The sequence below is a fragment of the Geotrypetes seraphini genome, chromosome 5 (assembly GCF_902459505.1).
Source record: "Geotrypetes seraphini chromosome 5, aGeoSer1.1, whole genome shotgun sequence".
NCBI lineage: Eukaryota > Metazoa > Chordata > Amphibia > Gymnophiona > Dermophiidae > Geotrypetes > Geotrypetes seraphini.
Window position 1 is genome coordinate 203,613,871 of NC_047088.1, and position 15,571 is coordinate 203,629,441.

Here is a 15,571-nt window from a genome sequence, read left to right on the forward strand (position 1 = left end):
TTTTTTTTTTGTCACTGTTTCGGCGGGTTACAACCACTGTGTCATTCTCTAGTCAGAATATCTCAGTAGTACAGATGAACTTAAAGAAACAGCATGCAGTTATGAATGACTCCAAACTACCAGAATCACTTGCTAACAAGTAGATCGTGACTACAAATATGGATAATAGTAGTGCAAATAAAAAACACACTGGATGAGATAAAAAGTCAGGATGAGAACGCCAGAAGTCTTAACAATAAGGAGCATTAGAATATACAATATAGCATTAAAGGATGATATAGATACTAGAGAATACACGGTAACTGTTACCCATGGCTAACCCACAGGAACAGTTGCTGCGGGTATGGGGACAAGGTCATTCACCCTGTAGAGTGGTGAATGGCCTTGTCCCTGCAGTAAAGTATCTGCCTTGAGTTGCCTCTCTTTCCACCCGTCCCAGTCAGCAGCCCTCCTTGCAATCACGTGATTCAGCAGCCTCCCCCTCCCTCCTTTCCTCCCGATCACCAGCAGCAAAAAAACCTCCAACAAACCTTCAACTCTCCTGGGCTGTGACAGCTCCTTCGCACCTCCCGGGGTGGGCCTACCAGACTCTTTGCAGTTTCCTGCAGGCAGGGCTGCTCCAACCAGAACTTCTTGCCACCAAGTCAAGGGGGACTCAGCAGCAAGAAGGTTCTGGTCAGAGTAGCCCTGACTGCAGGAAGCTTAGTAGGCCCGCCCCTGGAAGCGCGAAGGGGCTACCCCAGGAAGGGTCGACATTAGGGGAGGGCAGACAGGGCAGCTGCTCTGGGCCCTGTGGTCTGGGCATTTCTTCCCCTCATCGGGCCATCTCCTTCCCTTCCTCTCACCTTTGCTTGCGCTTTTCAGTTTTCTCTCTTTGAGCAGCCCGGATACTGCAGCCTTCTTACAAGTCACGTGAGACTGCCCTGAAACTTCTCTTCTTACGCGAGCCACCCAGGCAAAAACAGGAAGTTGTGTCAGAGGAGAAGTTTTAGGGCAGCTGCACATGACTTGTGAGAAGGCTGCATTGTCTAGCTGCTCGGAGAGAGAAAATTATGATTCTGAAAAGTACCGCGTGTACAACAAATTTTTAATAAATTTGAAACTTGTGACCGGAAGGGAGTGAGATGGCCTGATGAGGGGAAGAGTGGTGCTGAAGGGAAGTGGAGAGAGAGAGGGGAAGGGGAGAGGGGAACAGATGCTGAAGGGAAGTGAGGAGGTGAGAGAGAGGGGAGCAGACGCTGAAGGGAAGTGGAGAGAGGGGGAGGGGAGACAGGAACAGGGGAACAGATGTTGCATGGAAGTGGGGAGAAGAGAGAGAGGGGAACAGATGCTCGAAGGAAGTGGAGAGGAGAGATAGAGGGGAGCACATGCTGAATTGGGGGAAGAGAACAGAGTTAGTGAGATACTGGGTGAGGGAAAGATGTGGCAAGCTGTAGGTAGACACAATGAAAGGGAAATTGAGGACTGGAAAGTAAGAAAGAGACAAGAGGTAGAAAACAAATTGAGAAGGAAGAGCAGAAAAGAAAAGGAAGGGAAAGGAAGAGGAGAGCAAGATACCAGAGCATTTGGGGAGGGGGAGGAGATAGATACCAGATCTGAAAGGAGGAGAGAGATGCTAAAAACCACCTGGGGAGGGAGTGAGAGATGGAATGGAAGAAGACAGATATGTCAGACCATGGGGAAGAATATAGGTGCCAGACCAATTGGGGAGGGGGGGAGATTGAAGAGAAAGGCAGACAATTTCTGTTAGAGGTATAGAAATAGAGCAGATGCCATATGGAAAAGGCAGAGAGAAATCAGACAGTGGATGGAAGGAAAAGAATGATGAGAAGATGAGGAAAGCAGAAAGCAGACAACAAAGGTAGAAAAAAAATGTATTTTCTTTTTTTTTTTTTTTTGCTTTAGGATAAAGTAGTATTGTAGCTGTGTTGATAAACATTTATAAACAAAGCCCTGCCAGCTGAAGATCTCTTCCTCTAGTATGGCAGCCAGAACTCTGATTTATAAAATGACAATTGTACAGAATATTGTTTCTTTTTATACTTTAATAAAAATAAGTTTAGAATAAAACTATTTGAAGCTTGTGCGAATGGGATCAGATGGTTTGCGGGGACGGGGACCGAGCTCATGGGGATGGAGTGGAAATGGGGACCGAGCTCACAGGGACAGGACGGGGATAGGTCGGAGAGAGGGACAAATTTTTTCCCGGTGTCATTCTCTAATAGGTACCTCAGAGACCGGGTAGAAGGAAACTAACCAATGGAACATAATGATACCAGGTGAAGGAGGATTGTGATACCGTGAAACACATTATTTCAACATTACAGGGTAGATCAAATTGATGGTGATGGTGGAAGTGATAAATATTAAGGATGACAAAGTTGAGCAGCATAAAAGCCTTTGCAGGAAACAAACTCCATTCTGGAATATTTAGAGATAGACATTCTAAGGATAACAGAAAATAGTACAATAGTGGGGGAAACAGACTATATAATTGTACAAAACTTGGCAACATAATGGTGGGAGATTTCAGTTACCTCAATACAGATTGGGAAAACACCACATTACAGAACCAGTGCTAGGAAGAAACCAGAATCATTTGAACCTAGTGCTGCCATGGTTAGGAGCAACTTATGATCACTCCTGCCCAACCTTCACTGGACACCAGGGACCACCTTTAAAGTAGGTCTAAGGGAGGCCCTAGAGGAAGGGTTTGAGGTCTAGGATGATGAGGGGTCAATCAGGGAGCCTTCAATTGATAGGACACCTTGTGGTTCTGTGGCCTTCTATTATGGGGAGGCCTTCTGTGACAGGGGGCATTTGGGGGGCCTCCAGGTCAGGTTAACTTTATTGGAGGGGGTGCATCTTAGAAGAGTTCACTAGCCAGCCCCTTCAAGAAGTTCTCATAAGTATCAGGCCACAGCTTTGTGGCCTAGTACTCACAGAATGGTAGAGTAACCCCGGCTTTTTGCTGAGGTTATTTTTCCAGCTTTAACACATCTTGTGATGTTTGCCATAAACTATTATGGATTTTGCATACTTTACATCTCATTATTATGTATCACACAGTGAACTAAAAATCTTGTTACATTAAAATCTATATACATTAAAGAGCAAGTAATGCATATTATTTCCGTAACACAGTTGATAACTACCCACTTTAATGTAGGAAACCCCTCTTGTGAAAAGGATCACAAAAAGTATGTTTATTTAATTTCTCATCAGTTATACAAATTTATACAAAGCAGCTAATTAATGTCAGTTTTGCAAACACAAGTATTTTTGTAGGCCCATTTTTTAAAATGTAAATACAACGTAAGAAATATAGTTAATTTTTCATGATGGCTTAGAATTAAAAGGCTGCAGACCCAAATTTAAGCCTGTTTAATCAACCACACCAGGGATCCCCTAATCCTTGGTAGTCTAGAAGACCTCCACAACCCCCTTCCAGCACTAGGGCCCAGATTCACTAAAAGAGCAAGTCAATCACTGTTGGCCGATTCCTGGTCGATTTTAAAACAATTGATTCACTATTAGGAAGTCTCTGATTGGCTCAGGTGCCTCAGGACCCTCCCAAGGGAGGACCTAAGGTGCCTGAGCCAGTTGACCTTAGGCCCCTCCGTGCATCACATAATGCACCTAAGGCCTCAGAAGCGTCACGGGAGGCATTGGAGCAGGAGGGATTGAGCACCCCTCCTGCTCCGTTACAGGTATGGGGAAGGGGGGTGGGAAGGGGACCGGGAATGGGGAAGGGGCATCCGGTGGGTGGCAGGAGAGAGTCTACATCCCTCCTGCCGTTTGTTTTTTGGTGGGAGGAGTCGGGAGCATTGGAGCAGGAGGGACTGAGCATCCCTCCTGCTCTGTTACAGGTATGGGGAGGGGACCGGGAACGGGGAGGAGGCGTCCCTTGGGTGGCAGGAGGGAGTCAGCATCCCTCCTGCCATTTGTTTTTTTTTGGGGGGGGGAAGTTAGGAATGGTACAGATGGCAGGAGGGAGTGGGAATCCCTCCTGGCATAGGCTGCGAAGGCGGCGTGCATCAGGCGGCGATGGCGGTGGGCATTGTCGCATGGGGAGAATTGGCACGCGTTAAAACCATGGGCTAGCAATGCGCATTGCCAGCCCGTGGTTTTAAAGGGCAGGAGAGTTGGTAAGGAAGTGAAGCGACTGGTCCTCAGCAGTCACTTCACTTCAGTTCGGCAAGCCCAATCGGTGTTCCTTCTGTTTAGTGAATCGAGGGCTTCCTTCTTTGCATGCCGTTTCCCCTCATTTGCATGCCCGATTGGATCGGGTTGGAGGTTGATCGGCCAGGAGGTTAGTGAATTGGGTCGGGGTTGGGGATTGATCGCAAAATCAGTGAATCTAGCCCTAACTTGGGCATATATGTTTAAGAAAAAGAAAAGAAGACCCCTGGAATTTTGGGGGGAACCTAAAGGCCCTGGTAGTCTAGTGAAACTTGAACCCTAAATTGAGATAGAAACTTTTAAAAATATTTACTCCTGTTAATGCTTAATCCAACTAAAAGGTGAGGGCTAGCCTTGATTCCCACACCTCTATCAACCTTTCAGGATCCTGACTCACACAAAGGGTCTGGGGGATGTTAGAGGCAGGATCCCCTTGTGTTGTGTTCAGTTTATTTGCTATGGAAAATAATTCTCTAAAATAATTTTATTCATTCACTATGAACAATGTTCCAAAGTTTCTTTCCCTCTACAATTTTCTATTTGGGGGGAGGGGGGGTTCCACTGAAACTTCTGCTGAGAGAGCGAGACAGAGAAAGGAAAAGTGAGGAGAGTGATGGAGGAGGGGCTTATTCCTTAGAATAGCATGGGGCTCTTATAAACACCTTTATGACACTGACCCTGTAGCCTCTCCGCAGAACATTATTTTCAATATCAGGGAAAACAAGGAGTGGCTTTCACAGAAATATTATTCCTTAACAATTGCAGGAGTCCTTACTCTCTGAAATATTGCTAAGTTGCTATCTTGGTTATTGCTATTTGTTTTATTATGCCACCAAGTGCAATACTAAATAAAAAATGTTCCCTTTTTCTCTCCAAGAATATGGCTTATGCTCTATTCCCCTACAAAACAAACTTTATCTTGTGGGTGGACAGACTACAACTATTGATTGCTATGACCCAGAAAATAATGAATGGCGGGAGATGGCGCATACAATGGAAAGAAGGATGGAATGCGGAGCAGTTGTAGTGAATGGATTCATCTATGTGACTGGAGGGTATTCATATTCGAAAGGAACCTATCTACAAAGTATTGAAAAATATGATCCTGAGTGTGACAAATGGGAAGTGGTGAGCAATCTTCCTAGTGCTATGCGCTCCCATGGTTGTGTTTGTGTATACAATGTGTAACAGGATGGATTCTTCTTTTGAAGAACTAGAAGAAGCACAAGAAGCTGTACGTTAAGTTCCCAATTTAAGCTGAAATCCAGCAGTGCCTTTTAGTGGGAAATGTAAACAATGGGTAAAAAATTTGATAGTTAATGACAGGAAGCCCTACCACAATGCAGATTAGGTGTATGCCTAGGGCAGCAACACTTTGGGGAAAACAGCAGGAGACTTACACTTAGATGGCAGGAGAACAACACATTCTCTCCTTTTCCCTACCCTGTGTTCTGTGCCCAGCTTCTTTTGCCTCTTCCCTACTCCCACTGCTGCTATCCTACCTCTTCCGGAACCTGGATGGAACATGAAAGCAGAGTCAGCAGGAGCATGGGTCCTTTAACACAGGAACTGCTGTGTTAGAAGATGAGCAAGATGTGCCAGAGCTTGAGCATAGCTTTGTATTTAAAGGCCCTGTGCCAGAGCCAACTCTACTTTCAATCTTCACAAACATCTTGGAAGAGGTAGGGCAGCAAAGAGGATGGAGATGCCTGATATGGGATAAGGTTAGAAAATATGCTGAATGGGAGACTAGGGAATGGAAAGGGGGATGCTGACCACCTGGGGAGAGGAAGAGGCAATTCTGGCCACATGGGGAGAGAGTAAAAAGGGGAAGGAGGATACTGGACTGTGGTAGGGGGTAGGGGCTTGAGCAACACTAGGGGAGGACACATGGCCAAAGGTCTGCTTAGGACATCAAATATCCTTAGGCCTACCCAGCTCATGACTGTAAAGTGTGAGATGTGAAATTTCATACTGCATAGTGTTAAGACAAGGCCAGTGTTTATCCCTGGGGGTAAGTTGCTTTTTTTATACTGCCAGGTACTTATAACCTGGAATAGACACTCTTGAAAATGGACAATGGATTTTTTTGGTCTGATCTTGTATGGCAGTTCTTAGAAAGATGTATGCTAACTTTTATGCAAATGTATAATAAAGGGATACCTCATTTGAAGTTGTACAGAAGAAAATATTTTATTGATGTTTAATCACGGCAACATTGTTTATGTTAAAAAGTTGGTACCATGATCCCACAGCTGTATAAACAAAAGAAATAGATTAGTTTATCGACTGCTACATTGGCTCCCGGTGGAGGCACGAGTGCTGTTCAAATTTTCATGCATCTGTTTAAAGCTGGTTTGGGGATTTGCCCCAAATTACCTTTTATTTCATTTTGTGTTACATAGTCCAACGAGGATAGCTAGGAATTCCAATTTATTTGCCTATCCAAAAATTACTGGCTGCAGATATAAGATTTTTTTTTTGGATAGGACTCTTGCATTTCAAGCAAGTAAGCAGCAGTCTTGGTGGGGTAATTGTATTGGTGGAGTTATGTTATCTTATGGTGCATTTTGAAAAGTAATCAAGTCAACGTTGTTTGACAAATTTATTACCTAAATGAGGACATTACTGTTAACTAAAATCTTACATTGAACATTTTAGGAAATTTGTTGTATTTTAATTAATTGTATTTCGCTGATTGTCCAGCCATCTTCTGTGTAAACCGCCTATAAATTGTTTGATTATGGCGGTATAGAAGAGTAAAGTTATGTTATGTTATGTTATCATGAAGACAACTTAGAAGAGAAATTCGCAAAGATAAATGTGCTTTGTGTTCAAACAATTTTTATTGAAGACAACCAGTAAGCACAGAACAGCAAACATCAAAACATTTAACACAGGGCACAAACTAAGTGCTACAAATGTTCCAGAAGTCCAGAATCTATAGTCATCAAACAAATTTAATACAACAGTATACCACAAATCTTCCCACCTATTCCCTCCCCTTCCCCCCAGTTGCCCTCCACTCCCCTTTCACAGTTACCAGTGCAAAGAAAGAGATCTCTTCATACCTCCCCACAAACAAGCAGTCCAAGGACTGGGCTCTTAAAGTTCTTGGATCAGATGAGGATAGATAAATGTGCTTTAAATTGTTGAACTCCCTAGTTAATACCAAAATTACATGAACTTGAAATAATTAATTTATAAATAGGTCAGCTATTTACTATGGTTCTGATTTCTATAAATGGCACTTAACTTAATTTTTTTAATTGGTTCAGTTGGCATTATTAATTGAAAAGCACCATTAAAAACCAATTAAAATTTTTAATTTGTCAGTAGGTGCCTTCAACTTGGATGTAGGTGTCACTCCAGTGCTGGGAAAGCAAAACTGTAAAACAATCTTTAAAAAGATTGTGAACATATGCAATGCTTGTAGAAGAGCCTAAATGGTACTAAAGGGTACACAAAAGTCTCCTGCCAAGTCTTTTAAAAGATTGTTTTACAATTTTGCTTTCCCAGCACTGGAATGACACCTAGTGGACCAAAAGACACACCCTTGAGGCAGACCTCCACCTGGGGGCCAAAACATAGACCATGTCGGGTCATCAACTAGATCCTATCAACACAAGGACATCATGTTTATATGACTTTTTATATATGTTTATTTATGTGTTTCTGTATTTATTTAAATAAAAGACTGTCTCAAAGTTGACGTGTTCTATCCCACTCCCCACTTGCTTTTCTTCATGTTTGTATAGCAGCCAGTGGCATAGGAAGTATTTTGGGAATGGAAGAAGAGATTCAACTAAATATCAACAGATTCTAGAAGCTCAATCCAAAATATACCTCAAAATCAGTCATGAAGTACATAATGAAAGAAAGATGGTTTTCAAATGACTTTCAGTCTAAGTTTGAAAATTGAAAATCTATGGGGAGATCTTAAATATACAGTGAATGCAGTATGATCTAAGAATATTTCTGAACAGTTTTGCAGGTGAGTTGGAAATAACAAGAGTTGCCATAATGGGTCAATCAAGCCCAATCTCCTGTTTCCAACAGTGGCCAACCTAGGTCCCAAGCAAGATCCCAAGCAGTAAAACAGATTTTCTGCTGCTTATCCTAGGAATAAGCAGTGGATTATCCAATCCATATTTAAATCTTTATAAGCTAACTGCTTTCACCACATTCTCTGGCAATGAATTCCAGAGTTTAATTACATGTTAAGTGAAGAAATATTTTCTCTGTTTTAAATCTATTTGATTCATCGCATGCCCCCTAGTCCTAGTATTTTTGGAAAGAGTAAACAAGCGATTCACATCAACCTATTTCACTCCACTTAATATTTTATAGACCTCTATCATATCTTCACTGAGCATCTCTGCTCCACGCTGAAGAGCCCAAGCAGTTTTAACCTTTGCTCATAAGGAACTCATCCTATCCCTTTTATCGTTTTTGTTGCCCTTATATTTTTTTTAGATGTGGTGATCAGAACGGCACACAGAATTCAAGTCAGATGCATCATGGAGTGATACAAGGGCATTATAACATTCTCATCTTTGTTTTCCATTCCTTCCTGATAATTTCCAACATTCTATTTACTTTCTTAGCCACCGCCAGGGCCGCCATCAGGGCAGTACTACCAGTCCTGCATTCAGGGGCCCGGAGGTGACAGGGGGCCCGGGCTCCCCCAGGGTCCTAGGCAGTGTTCCCTCTAAGGCAGCGGTCTCAGTCTCAAACACGCGGCCCGCGTGTGGCTCTCCAGATTTTATTTGTGGCCCGCGGTCTGGAGGCGATCATTCTCTTCCTTTTGGAGCAGCAGCCGGCTCGTTCGTTCAAAGCCGCGGGTTGGCGGCTCCTTGCGCTATCCACTCCTGCATCGGAAGCCTCTCTGATGTCACAACATCAGAGAGACTTCAGACGCAGGCGCGGATCATGCAAGGAGCCGCCACCCGCGCCTTTGAACGAATGAACCGGCCAGACACGCTGCTGCTCCAGTGGCGTACCAAGGGGGGGGGGCGGTCAACTGTTCTCCTTAGCGTGCGGCTCGTCTAGAGCAGTGGTGCCCAACCTGCTTCCTTTCTCACTGCTGCCATCGGGGATCAGGCCGGCACCGTGTCTTTGATCTTCCTGCTTCTCTTCCCTGCTGGGCCGACCAACTCTCGCGGCGGCCCGACATCAATTCTGACTTCGAGAGGACGTTCTGGCTAGCCAATCGCCTGGCTGCCCGGAACGTCCTTTCAGACGTTAGAATTGACGTCGGGCGGCGAGAGTTGATCGGCCCCGTACAGAAGAGAAGCAGGGAGATTTCGGCTTGTTCCTGATTGCGGCAGCGGCAGCAGCCTATTCCGCGGGGGTGGTGGCATGGGGGAGGCAGGAAAGAAGAAAGAAAGAAGGTGTGTGTGTGGGGGGGGACAGGGAGCCAGAAAAAAAGCAAAAAATGGGGCACGGAGAAAGGAAGGAAGAAAGAAAGAAGGGGGGGGGGACAGGGAACCAGAAACAAAGCAAAAAAATGGGGCACAGAATCAGAGAAAGACAGACATAGAGAAAGAAAGAAAAAGTTGGGGGAGGGAATGAGGTCTGGAGGAGAGGAAGCATACAGGAGGCTGAAAGAAGGGAAGAAATATTGGATGCACAGTCAGAAGAATAAAGTGCAACCAGATGAAATTACCAAACAAAGGTAGGAAAATGATTTTATTTTCAATTTAGTGATCAAAATGTGTCTGAATTTATATATGCTGTCTATATTTTGCACTATGGCCCCCTTTTACTAAATCACAATAGTGTTTTTTAGTGCAGGGAGCCTATGAGCGTCGAGAGCAGCGCTGGGCATTTAGCGCAGTTTCCTGCGCTAAAAACTGCTATTGTGGTTTAATAAAAAGGATGGGGTATATTTGTCTATTTTTGTATGGTTGTTACTGAGGTGACAATGCATAGAGTCATCTGCCTTGACCTCTTTGAAAAAACCCAGAATAGGAATGATAATTAACATTTTCTCAGCGTATAGTGTGCTTTGTGTTTTTTAATTTTATTTTTGGTAGATCATTTTGACTTGGTCATTTTAAAGTAGCTTGCAAGCCCAAAAAGTTTGGGCATCTCTGAGCTAGAGCGTTGAAACTGTGTATTTCTATTTTATCCCCCCTTTTACAAAACTGTGGAGCGTTTTTTAGCACCAGCCGTGGTGGTAGCAGCTCTGATGCTCAGAATTCTATGAGCGTCAGGGCTGTTACCACCGTGGCTAAAATCCACACTACAGTTTTGTAAAAAGGGGAGGGGTTCGTTTGTGATGACATATTCCATACTAGGCGAAGGTGTTTTCTGTGTTCTGTGTGTTTGAAAGACATGGTTTTCTGTTAGGATTGACGATGTAGGATTGATCTGTGCTGGTCTAGCTTGTTTAGTTTTACAATGGGTGTATTGATGTACTGCTCACTGCAATATGTAAGATGCTGCCTTTTCCTAGGTACTCATGTGTGACGTGTGGTTTGTTACTAAAAATCATGTTTTTCTTACAGATGGGGGGGGGTGCCAAAAAATGATGGGCCCCGGGTGTTACATATGCTAGGTACGCCACTGTATGTAAAGATACCAGAAAGCTGGCGTAGCAAAAACTTTAAGTACATTGTTATTCTTCTAAGTTTTGAGTATTTAACCCTCCCACGATCTCACGGGCACTTGTTTCAAGTTTCAAGTTTATTGAGATTTTGATTTAAACGCAATATCAAATATTTTCAATGCGTATAACAAAAATAAATTTGGGGAAATAAATAAAACCATTTGAACAATAAACATACAAACATATCCATAGATGATTAAAAATACATAAGGAGTACAAGGATAAACTACATTTGTTTAAAAATGCATCCTCTGTGCCTGCTCATAAATTTGTGGAGTATGTAACTTGTCGCTCATGCATATTTTTTTTTGCACACACCTCATCAATCCTTAGAGGAAACATTGATCCTAGGCCACCATAGCACAAATTCCTGTATTATGCTTCTGCTGTGCACAACAATAAACAATAAACACTGCTGTCATACTTTTTTTTTGTCCCCTGCCGATTTCCTGATAGCACCCCCCCGGACAAAAGGGGGGGAAGGGGTGCGTGGGGGGGCCCAATAGGATTGCTCAGTAAGGGGCCCAGAAATTTCTGATGGCGGCCCTGGCCACCGCCTCACACTGAGCTAAGAACATAAGAATTGCCGCTGCTGGGTTAGACCAGTGGTCCATCGTGCGCAGCAGTCTGCTCCCGCGGCGGCCCGTAGGTCAAAGACCAGTGCCCTGACTGAGTCTAGCCTTACCTGTGTACGTTTTGGTTCAGCAGGAACTTGTCTAACTTTGTCTTGAATCCCTGGAGATTGTTTTCCCCTAAAAAAAGCCTCCAGAAGAGCGTTCCAGTTTTCCACCACTCTCTGGGTGAAGAAGTTCCTTACGTTTGTACGGAATCTATCCCCTTTCAACTTTAGAAAGTGCCATCTCGTTCTCCCTACCTTGGAGAGAGTGAACAACCTGTCTTTATCTACTAATCTACGTTCGAGCTCGGCGCGGTTTACAGTAGGAGAAACAGGAAGGGACTACAACAGAGGGTTAGTGGTAGAAGTGTGAAGAAAATTTAGAGGTCTTGGGATGCCAAGATAAAGAGTTTCCTTGATTCCTAATTTGGAGGAAGACTTTTTGAGAAAAGCCAGGTTTTCAAAAGCTTGCGGAAAACTTGGAGAGAGCTCAAGTTCCGAAGAGGGGAGGTAAGGTTGTTCCAGAGCTCAGTGATTTTGAAGTGGAGGGAAGTCCCTAGCTTTCCTTTGTGGGAGATGCCTTCTAGCGAGGGGAAGGATAGTTTTAATTTGTGGGAGGATCTGGTGGTATTAGGGTTTGAGGAATTCCAAGAGAGAGGGATAAAGGGAGGGAGGATACCGTGTAGGATTTTGAAAGCTAAACAGGCACATTTATAGTGGACCCTGGCGATTATCGGAAGCCAGTGGAGCTTGGCCAGGAGCGGGGAGACATGGTCAAATTTACTTTTAGCGAAGATGAGCTTGGCCGCGGCATTCCGTTGGAGTCTGTGGAGGTTTTTCTTAGTTAGGATTAAGTAGATAGAGTTGCAATAGTCCAATCTGGAAAGGATGATGGATTGGACAAGGAGAGTGAAATGTTTTTGATGGAAGCAAGATCTAACTTTCCTCAGCATGTGAAGGTTGAAAAAGCATTTTTTTACCAAGGATTGGAGGTAGTCATTAAAGGACAATGTGGAATCAATGATGACGCCCAAGACCTTGCTCGAGAACTCAAGCTGCAGAGAGGAGCCAGAGGGTAGTGGGATGGAGGTGGGTAGGTGGTCTAGTTTTGGGCCAAGCCAAAGGAGTCTTGTTTTGGACTCATTCAAATTCATTTGCACAGTGTGGGCCCAGGATTGTAGGTTCATTATACAAGAGGATATGTTCTTAGACAGGTCGGTGAGGTTCGAGTCGGTCTCGAGGAGGACGAGGATGTCATCTGCATAAGTGTAAATTGTTTCAAGGGGGGATAGGTGGAGGAGTTTTAGGGAGGACATATAGATATTGAAAAGGATAGGAGATAATGGAGAGCCTTGTGGGACTCCACAATTCGGTTTCCAGGGGGAGGATGAGGTGCCATTCATGTTAACAATGTAAGAACGAGAGCGGAGGAATTTAGAGAACCAATCTAGGACTGTGGAGTTGATGCCTATCTCAGACAGTTGATAAACAAGTATAACATGGTAGACAACGTCGAAAGCAGCGGAAAGGTCAAATTGTAGGAGGACAGCGAACTTGTTTCAAGAGTGGAGTTGTTGAACCCTTGAAATCAGGAAAGACAGTAGGGATTCGGTGCTGAAGTTAGGACGAAAGCCATATTGATAGGGAAGAAGAATAGAGAATCTCTCTAAGTATGATGAGAGTTGGGTAGAAATGATGGACTCTAGCATCTTGGTTAGGAGAGGGATATTTGCAATTGGGCGATAGTTGGATGGTATGGAAGGGTCAAGGTCAGATTTTTTCAGTAGTGGGGTCAAGGCGATATGATCCATTTCTGTGGAGAAATGGCCCGACTGAAGGGCGGAGTTTATGAGATTGGTGATAGAAGAGATAGCCTGAGCGGGAATGTTCTCGTATAGGTAGGAGGGGAATGGGTCCAATGAGCAATTACAGGATTTCAGTTTGAGGCAGAGATTGAAGACCAGGGATTCAGATACGAGCTCAAAGGTGGTCCAGGATCTGTCAGCTGGGATGGGGTTGGAGACCATTAGGGTGGGAGTGGGATCGATGGGCACTAGGGAGTTGTAGGAGACTGAAGGAGGGCAGGAGCATCTCAAGGAGGAGACCTTATCGTTGAAGAATTTTGCTAGAATATCGGCTGAGGGAGAGGAGGGGAGCACGGTGGGGGTCTCTTTTGGAGGTTAGGGAGCGCCAGATGTTGAATAGTGTACTGCTCTGATTGTTGGATCTGGAGATTTTGTCACCATAGAAGTTCTTTCTTGCTTTTTTTAGCGCTGTATTGTATAGCTTGATATTGACTCTCCAGGACTGTTTGTCTATGGGACATTTTGATTTTTTCCATATGTGCTCCAGAGCTCGACATTTCTGTTTTAGCTCTCTGTGATATGGGAGGTACCAAGGGGCTTTGCGGGGGTAGGAGATGGATTTAGTGGAAAGAGGGGTAAGGGAAAGATAGGTGGATTCGGAGAGAGCGACCCAGTTATGCCAATTGGTACCTGAATCTACAGGCTTAGGGGCAAAGGAGAATATGAGGAGTGTGTGGCGCAGTGGTTGGATCTACAGCCTCAGCACCCTGGGGTTGTGGGTTCAAACCCCACGCTGCTCCTTGTGACCCTGGGCAAGTCACTTAATCCTCCATAGCCCCGGGTACGTTAGATAGATTGTGAGCCCACCGGGACAGAGAGGGAAAAATGCTTGAGTACCTGATTGTAAAAAAAACCCGCTTAGATAACCTTGATAGGCGGTATATAAAATCCTAATAATAAACTTAATAGATTGAGAAATTTAGACCAGAACAGATCGCTTGTGATTTTTTTGCGGAAGGTAATGGGGTTGGAAGTGCGGGGTGAAGCCCCAAGATGCAACAGAAAGATGGGGAGATAGAAAGCCCCTAAGAAATGGTCAGACCAGGGGACATGTTCCCAGCGAATGTCGTCAACTGACGTCTTGTGAGCTGTAAGGTCGAGGAAGCTAATGAGGTCTAGTGTGTGCCCCTTTTCATTGGTAGGGGATGGTGCGGGGGGGGGAGGCCAAGGGAGGTAAGGAAGCTAATAAATTCGATCGTATCCTTGCTGGTGATGTCGTCTAGGTGGAGATTGATGTCTCCGATGATCAATAACCTTTGGAACTTGAGGAAGGCGTTTGTTATAGTCCCAAGGACGAGTTCTGAAGAGTTGTTCCAAGGGGTAGGTGGGCAGTATAGGAGCAGAATGCCCAGTGGTGAGGATGACGTTCATCGTTGATGGAAGCAAGCATGTATTCTAGTGAGGTGTGGCAGCCCCTTTCGAGGAGCTGAACATCGAAAAAGGATTTGTAGAGGATTGCCAGGCCACCTCCTTTACAGTTAGATCTAGGTGAAAAGAAACCTTGGTAGCCATGGGAGCAGAGTTCATTTTGTGTAAATAGGTCATCTTTTTTAATCCATGATTCCATGATGCATAGGAGACCAGGGTCAGAGTCCTCAATAGGTCCTTCAGAATTTGAATCTTGTTGTAAGCAGATCTTGCGTTGCAATAAAGTGTTGGGACTGGGGTGAGCGAGTCAGAGGCAAGGTTGGGGAGGTTGGCAGGGGAAACAAACTTTAAAGAAGCATGGTTGATTCTTCGAGGGGGGGGGTGGGTTGGGAGGATGTGGTCTGGTGCGGATCAACGTGGGGATTTTGAGGCCAGGGCAGATATTATTTGTATTTGCGGAATTGAGAAGATTGGGAGAAGGGGGTATTACGCAGAGGGTGGTGTTGAGGGAAAAGCATAGTAGGAGGAGAACTAGGTGGGCTAACTTTTTTTTTTTTTTTTGGGGGGGGGGAATTAGCCCTTGGCAGGCTTTGGGTAGTATATATATATATATATTTTTATTTTTTTTGGGGGGGGGAGGAGCTAGGCAACTTGGTATCTAAACAAGAAGAGGATCTAGTCACTGGGGGGAGAACTTTCGGTGGCCCTTACGGACTGAGGAAGAACCGATGCTGGGGCGGGCAGAGTGAGCCCGAACAGAACCTGCACAGGCAGGAGGCTTTCGGCAATCCCCGATGGCTGGTGGAAGCAGGGCTCTGAAGAGTAAAGCAGAGCCCTCCTGCTAGATTGGCATCGGGCGGAGGAAGGAGGGACAAGATGGTGGAAACTTCCTCCTTCCTCTGCCTTGGAAGTTGCTGGGGGGAGAAC

The 15,571-nt window shown here is 44.7% G+C and overlaps 1 protein-coding gene across 7 annotated transcripts in view; it reads left to right on the forward strand.

The window, feature by feature from the left end:
* Positions 1–15,571, forward strand: part of KLHL23 (kelch like family member 23) — a 38,909-nt gene that overhangs the window by 9,564 nt on the left and 13,774 nt on the right. For 5 of the 7 annotated variants that reach the window (XM_033943911.1, XM_033943909.1, XM_033943908.1 and 2 more), the window contains one exon: positions 5,060–7,803. In XM_033943911.1, the coding sequence (XP_033799802.1) occupies positions 5,060–5,370 (311 nt within the window). In that variant the 3' untranslated portion in view covers positions 5,371–7,803. Of the gene's footprint in view, positions 1–5,059; positions 7,804–7,940; positions 7,983–15,571 lie in introns of those variants that run through there. The other 2 variants (XM_033943913.1, XM_033943912.1) reach the window with 2 other exon arrangements.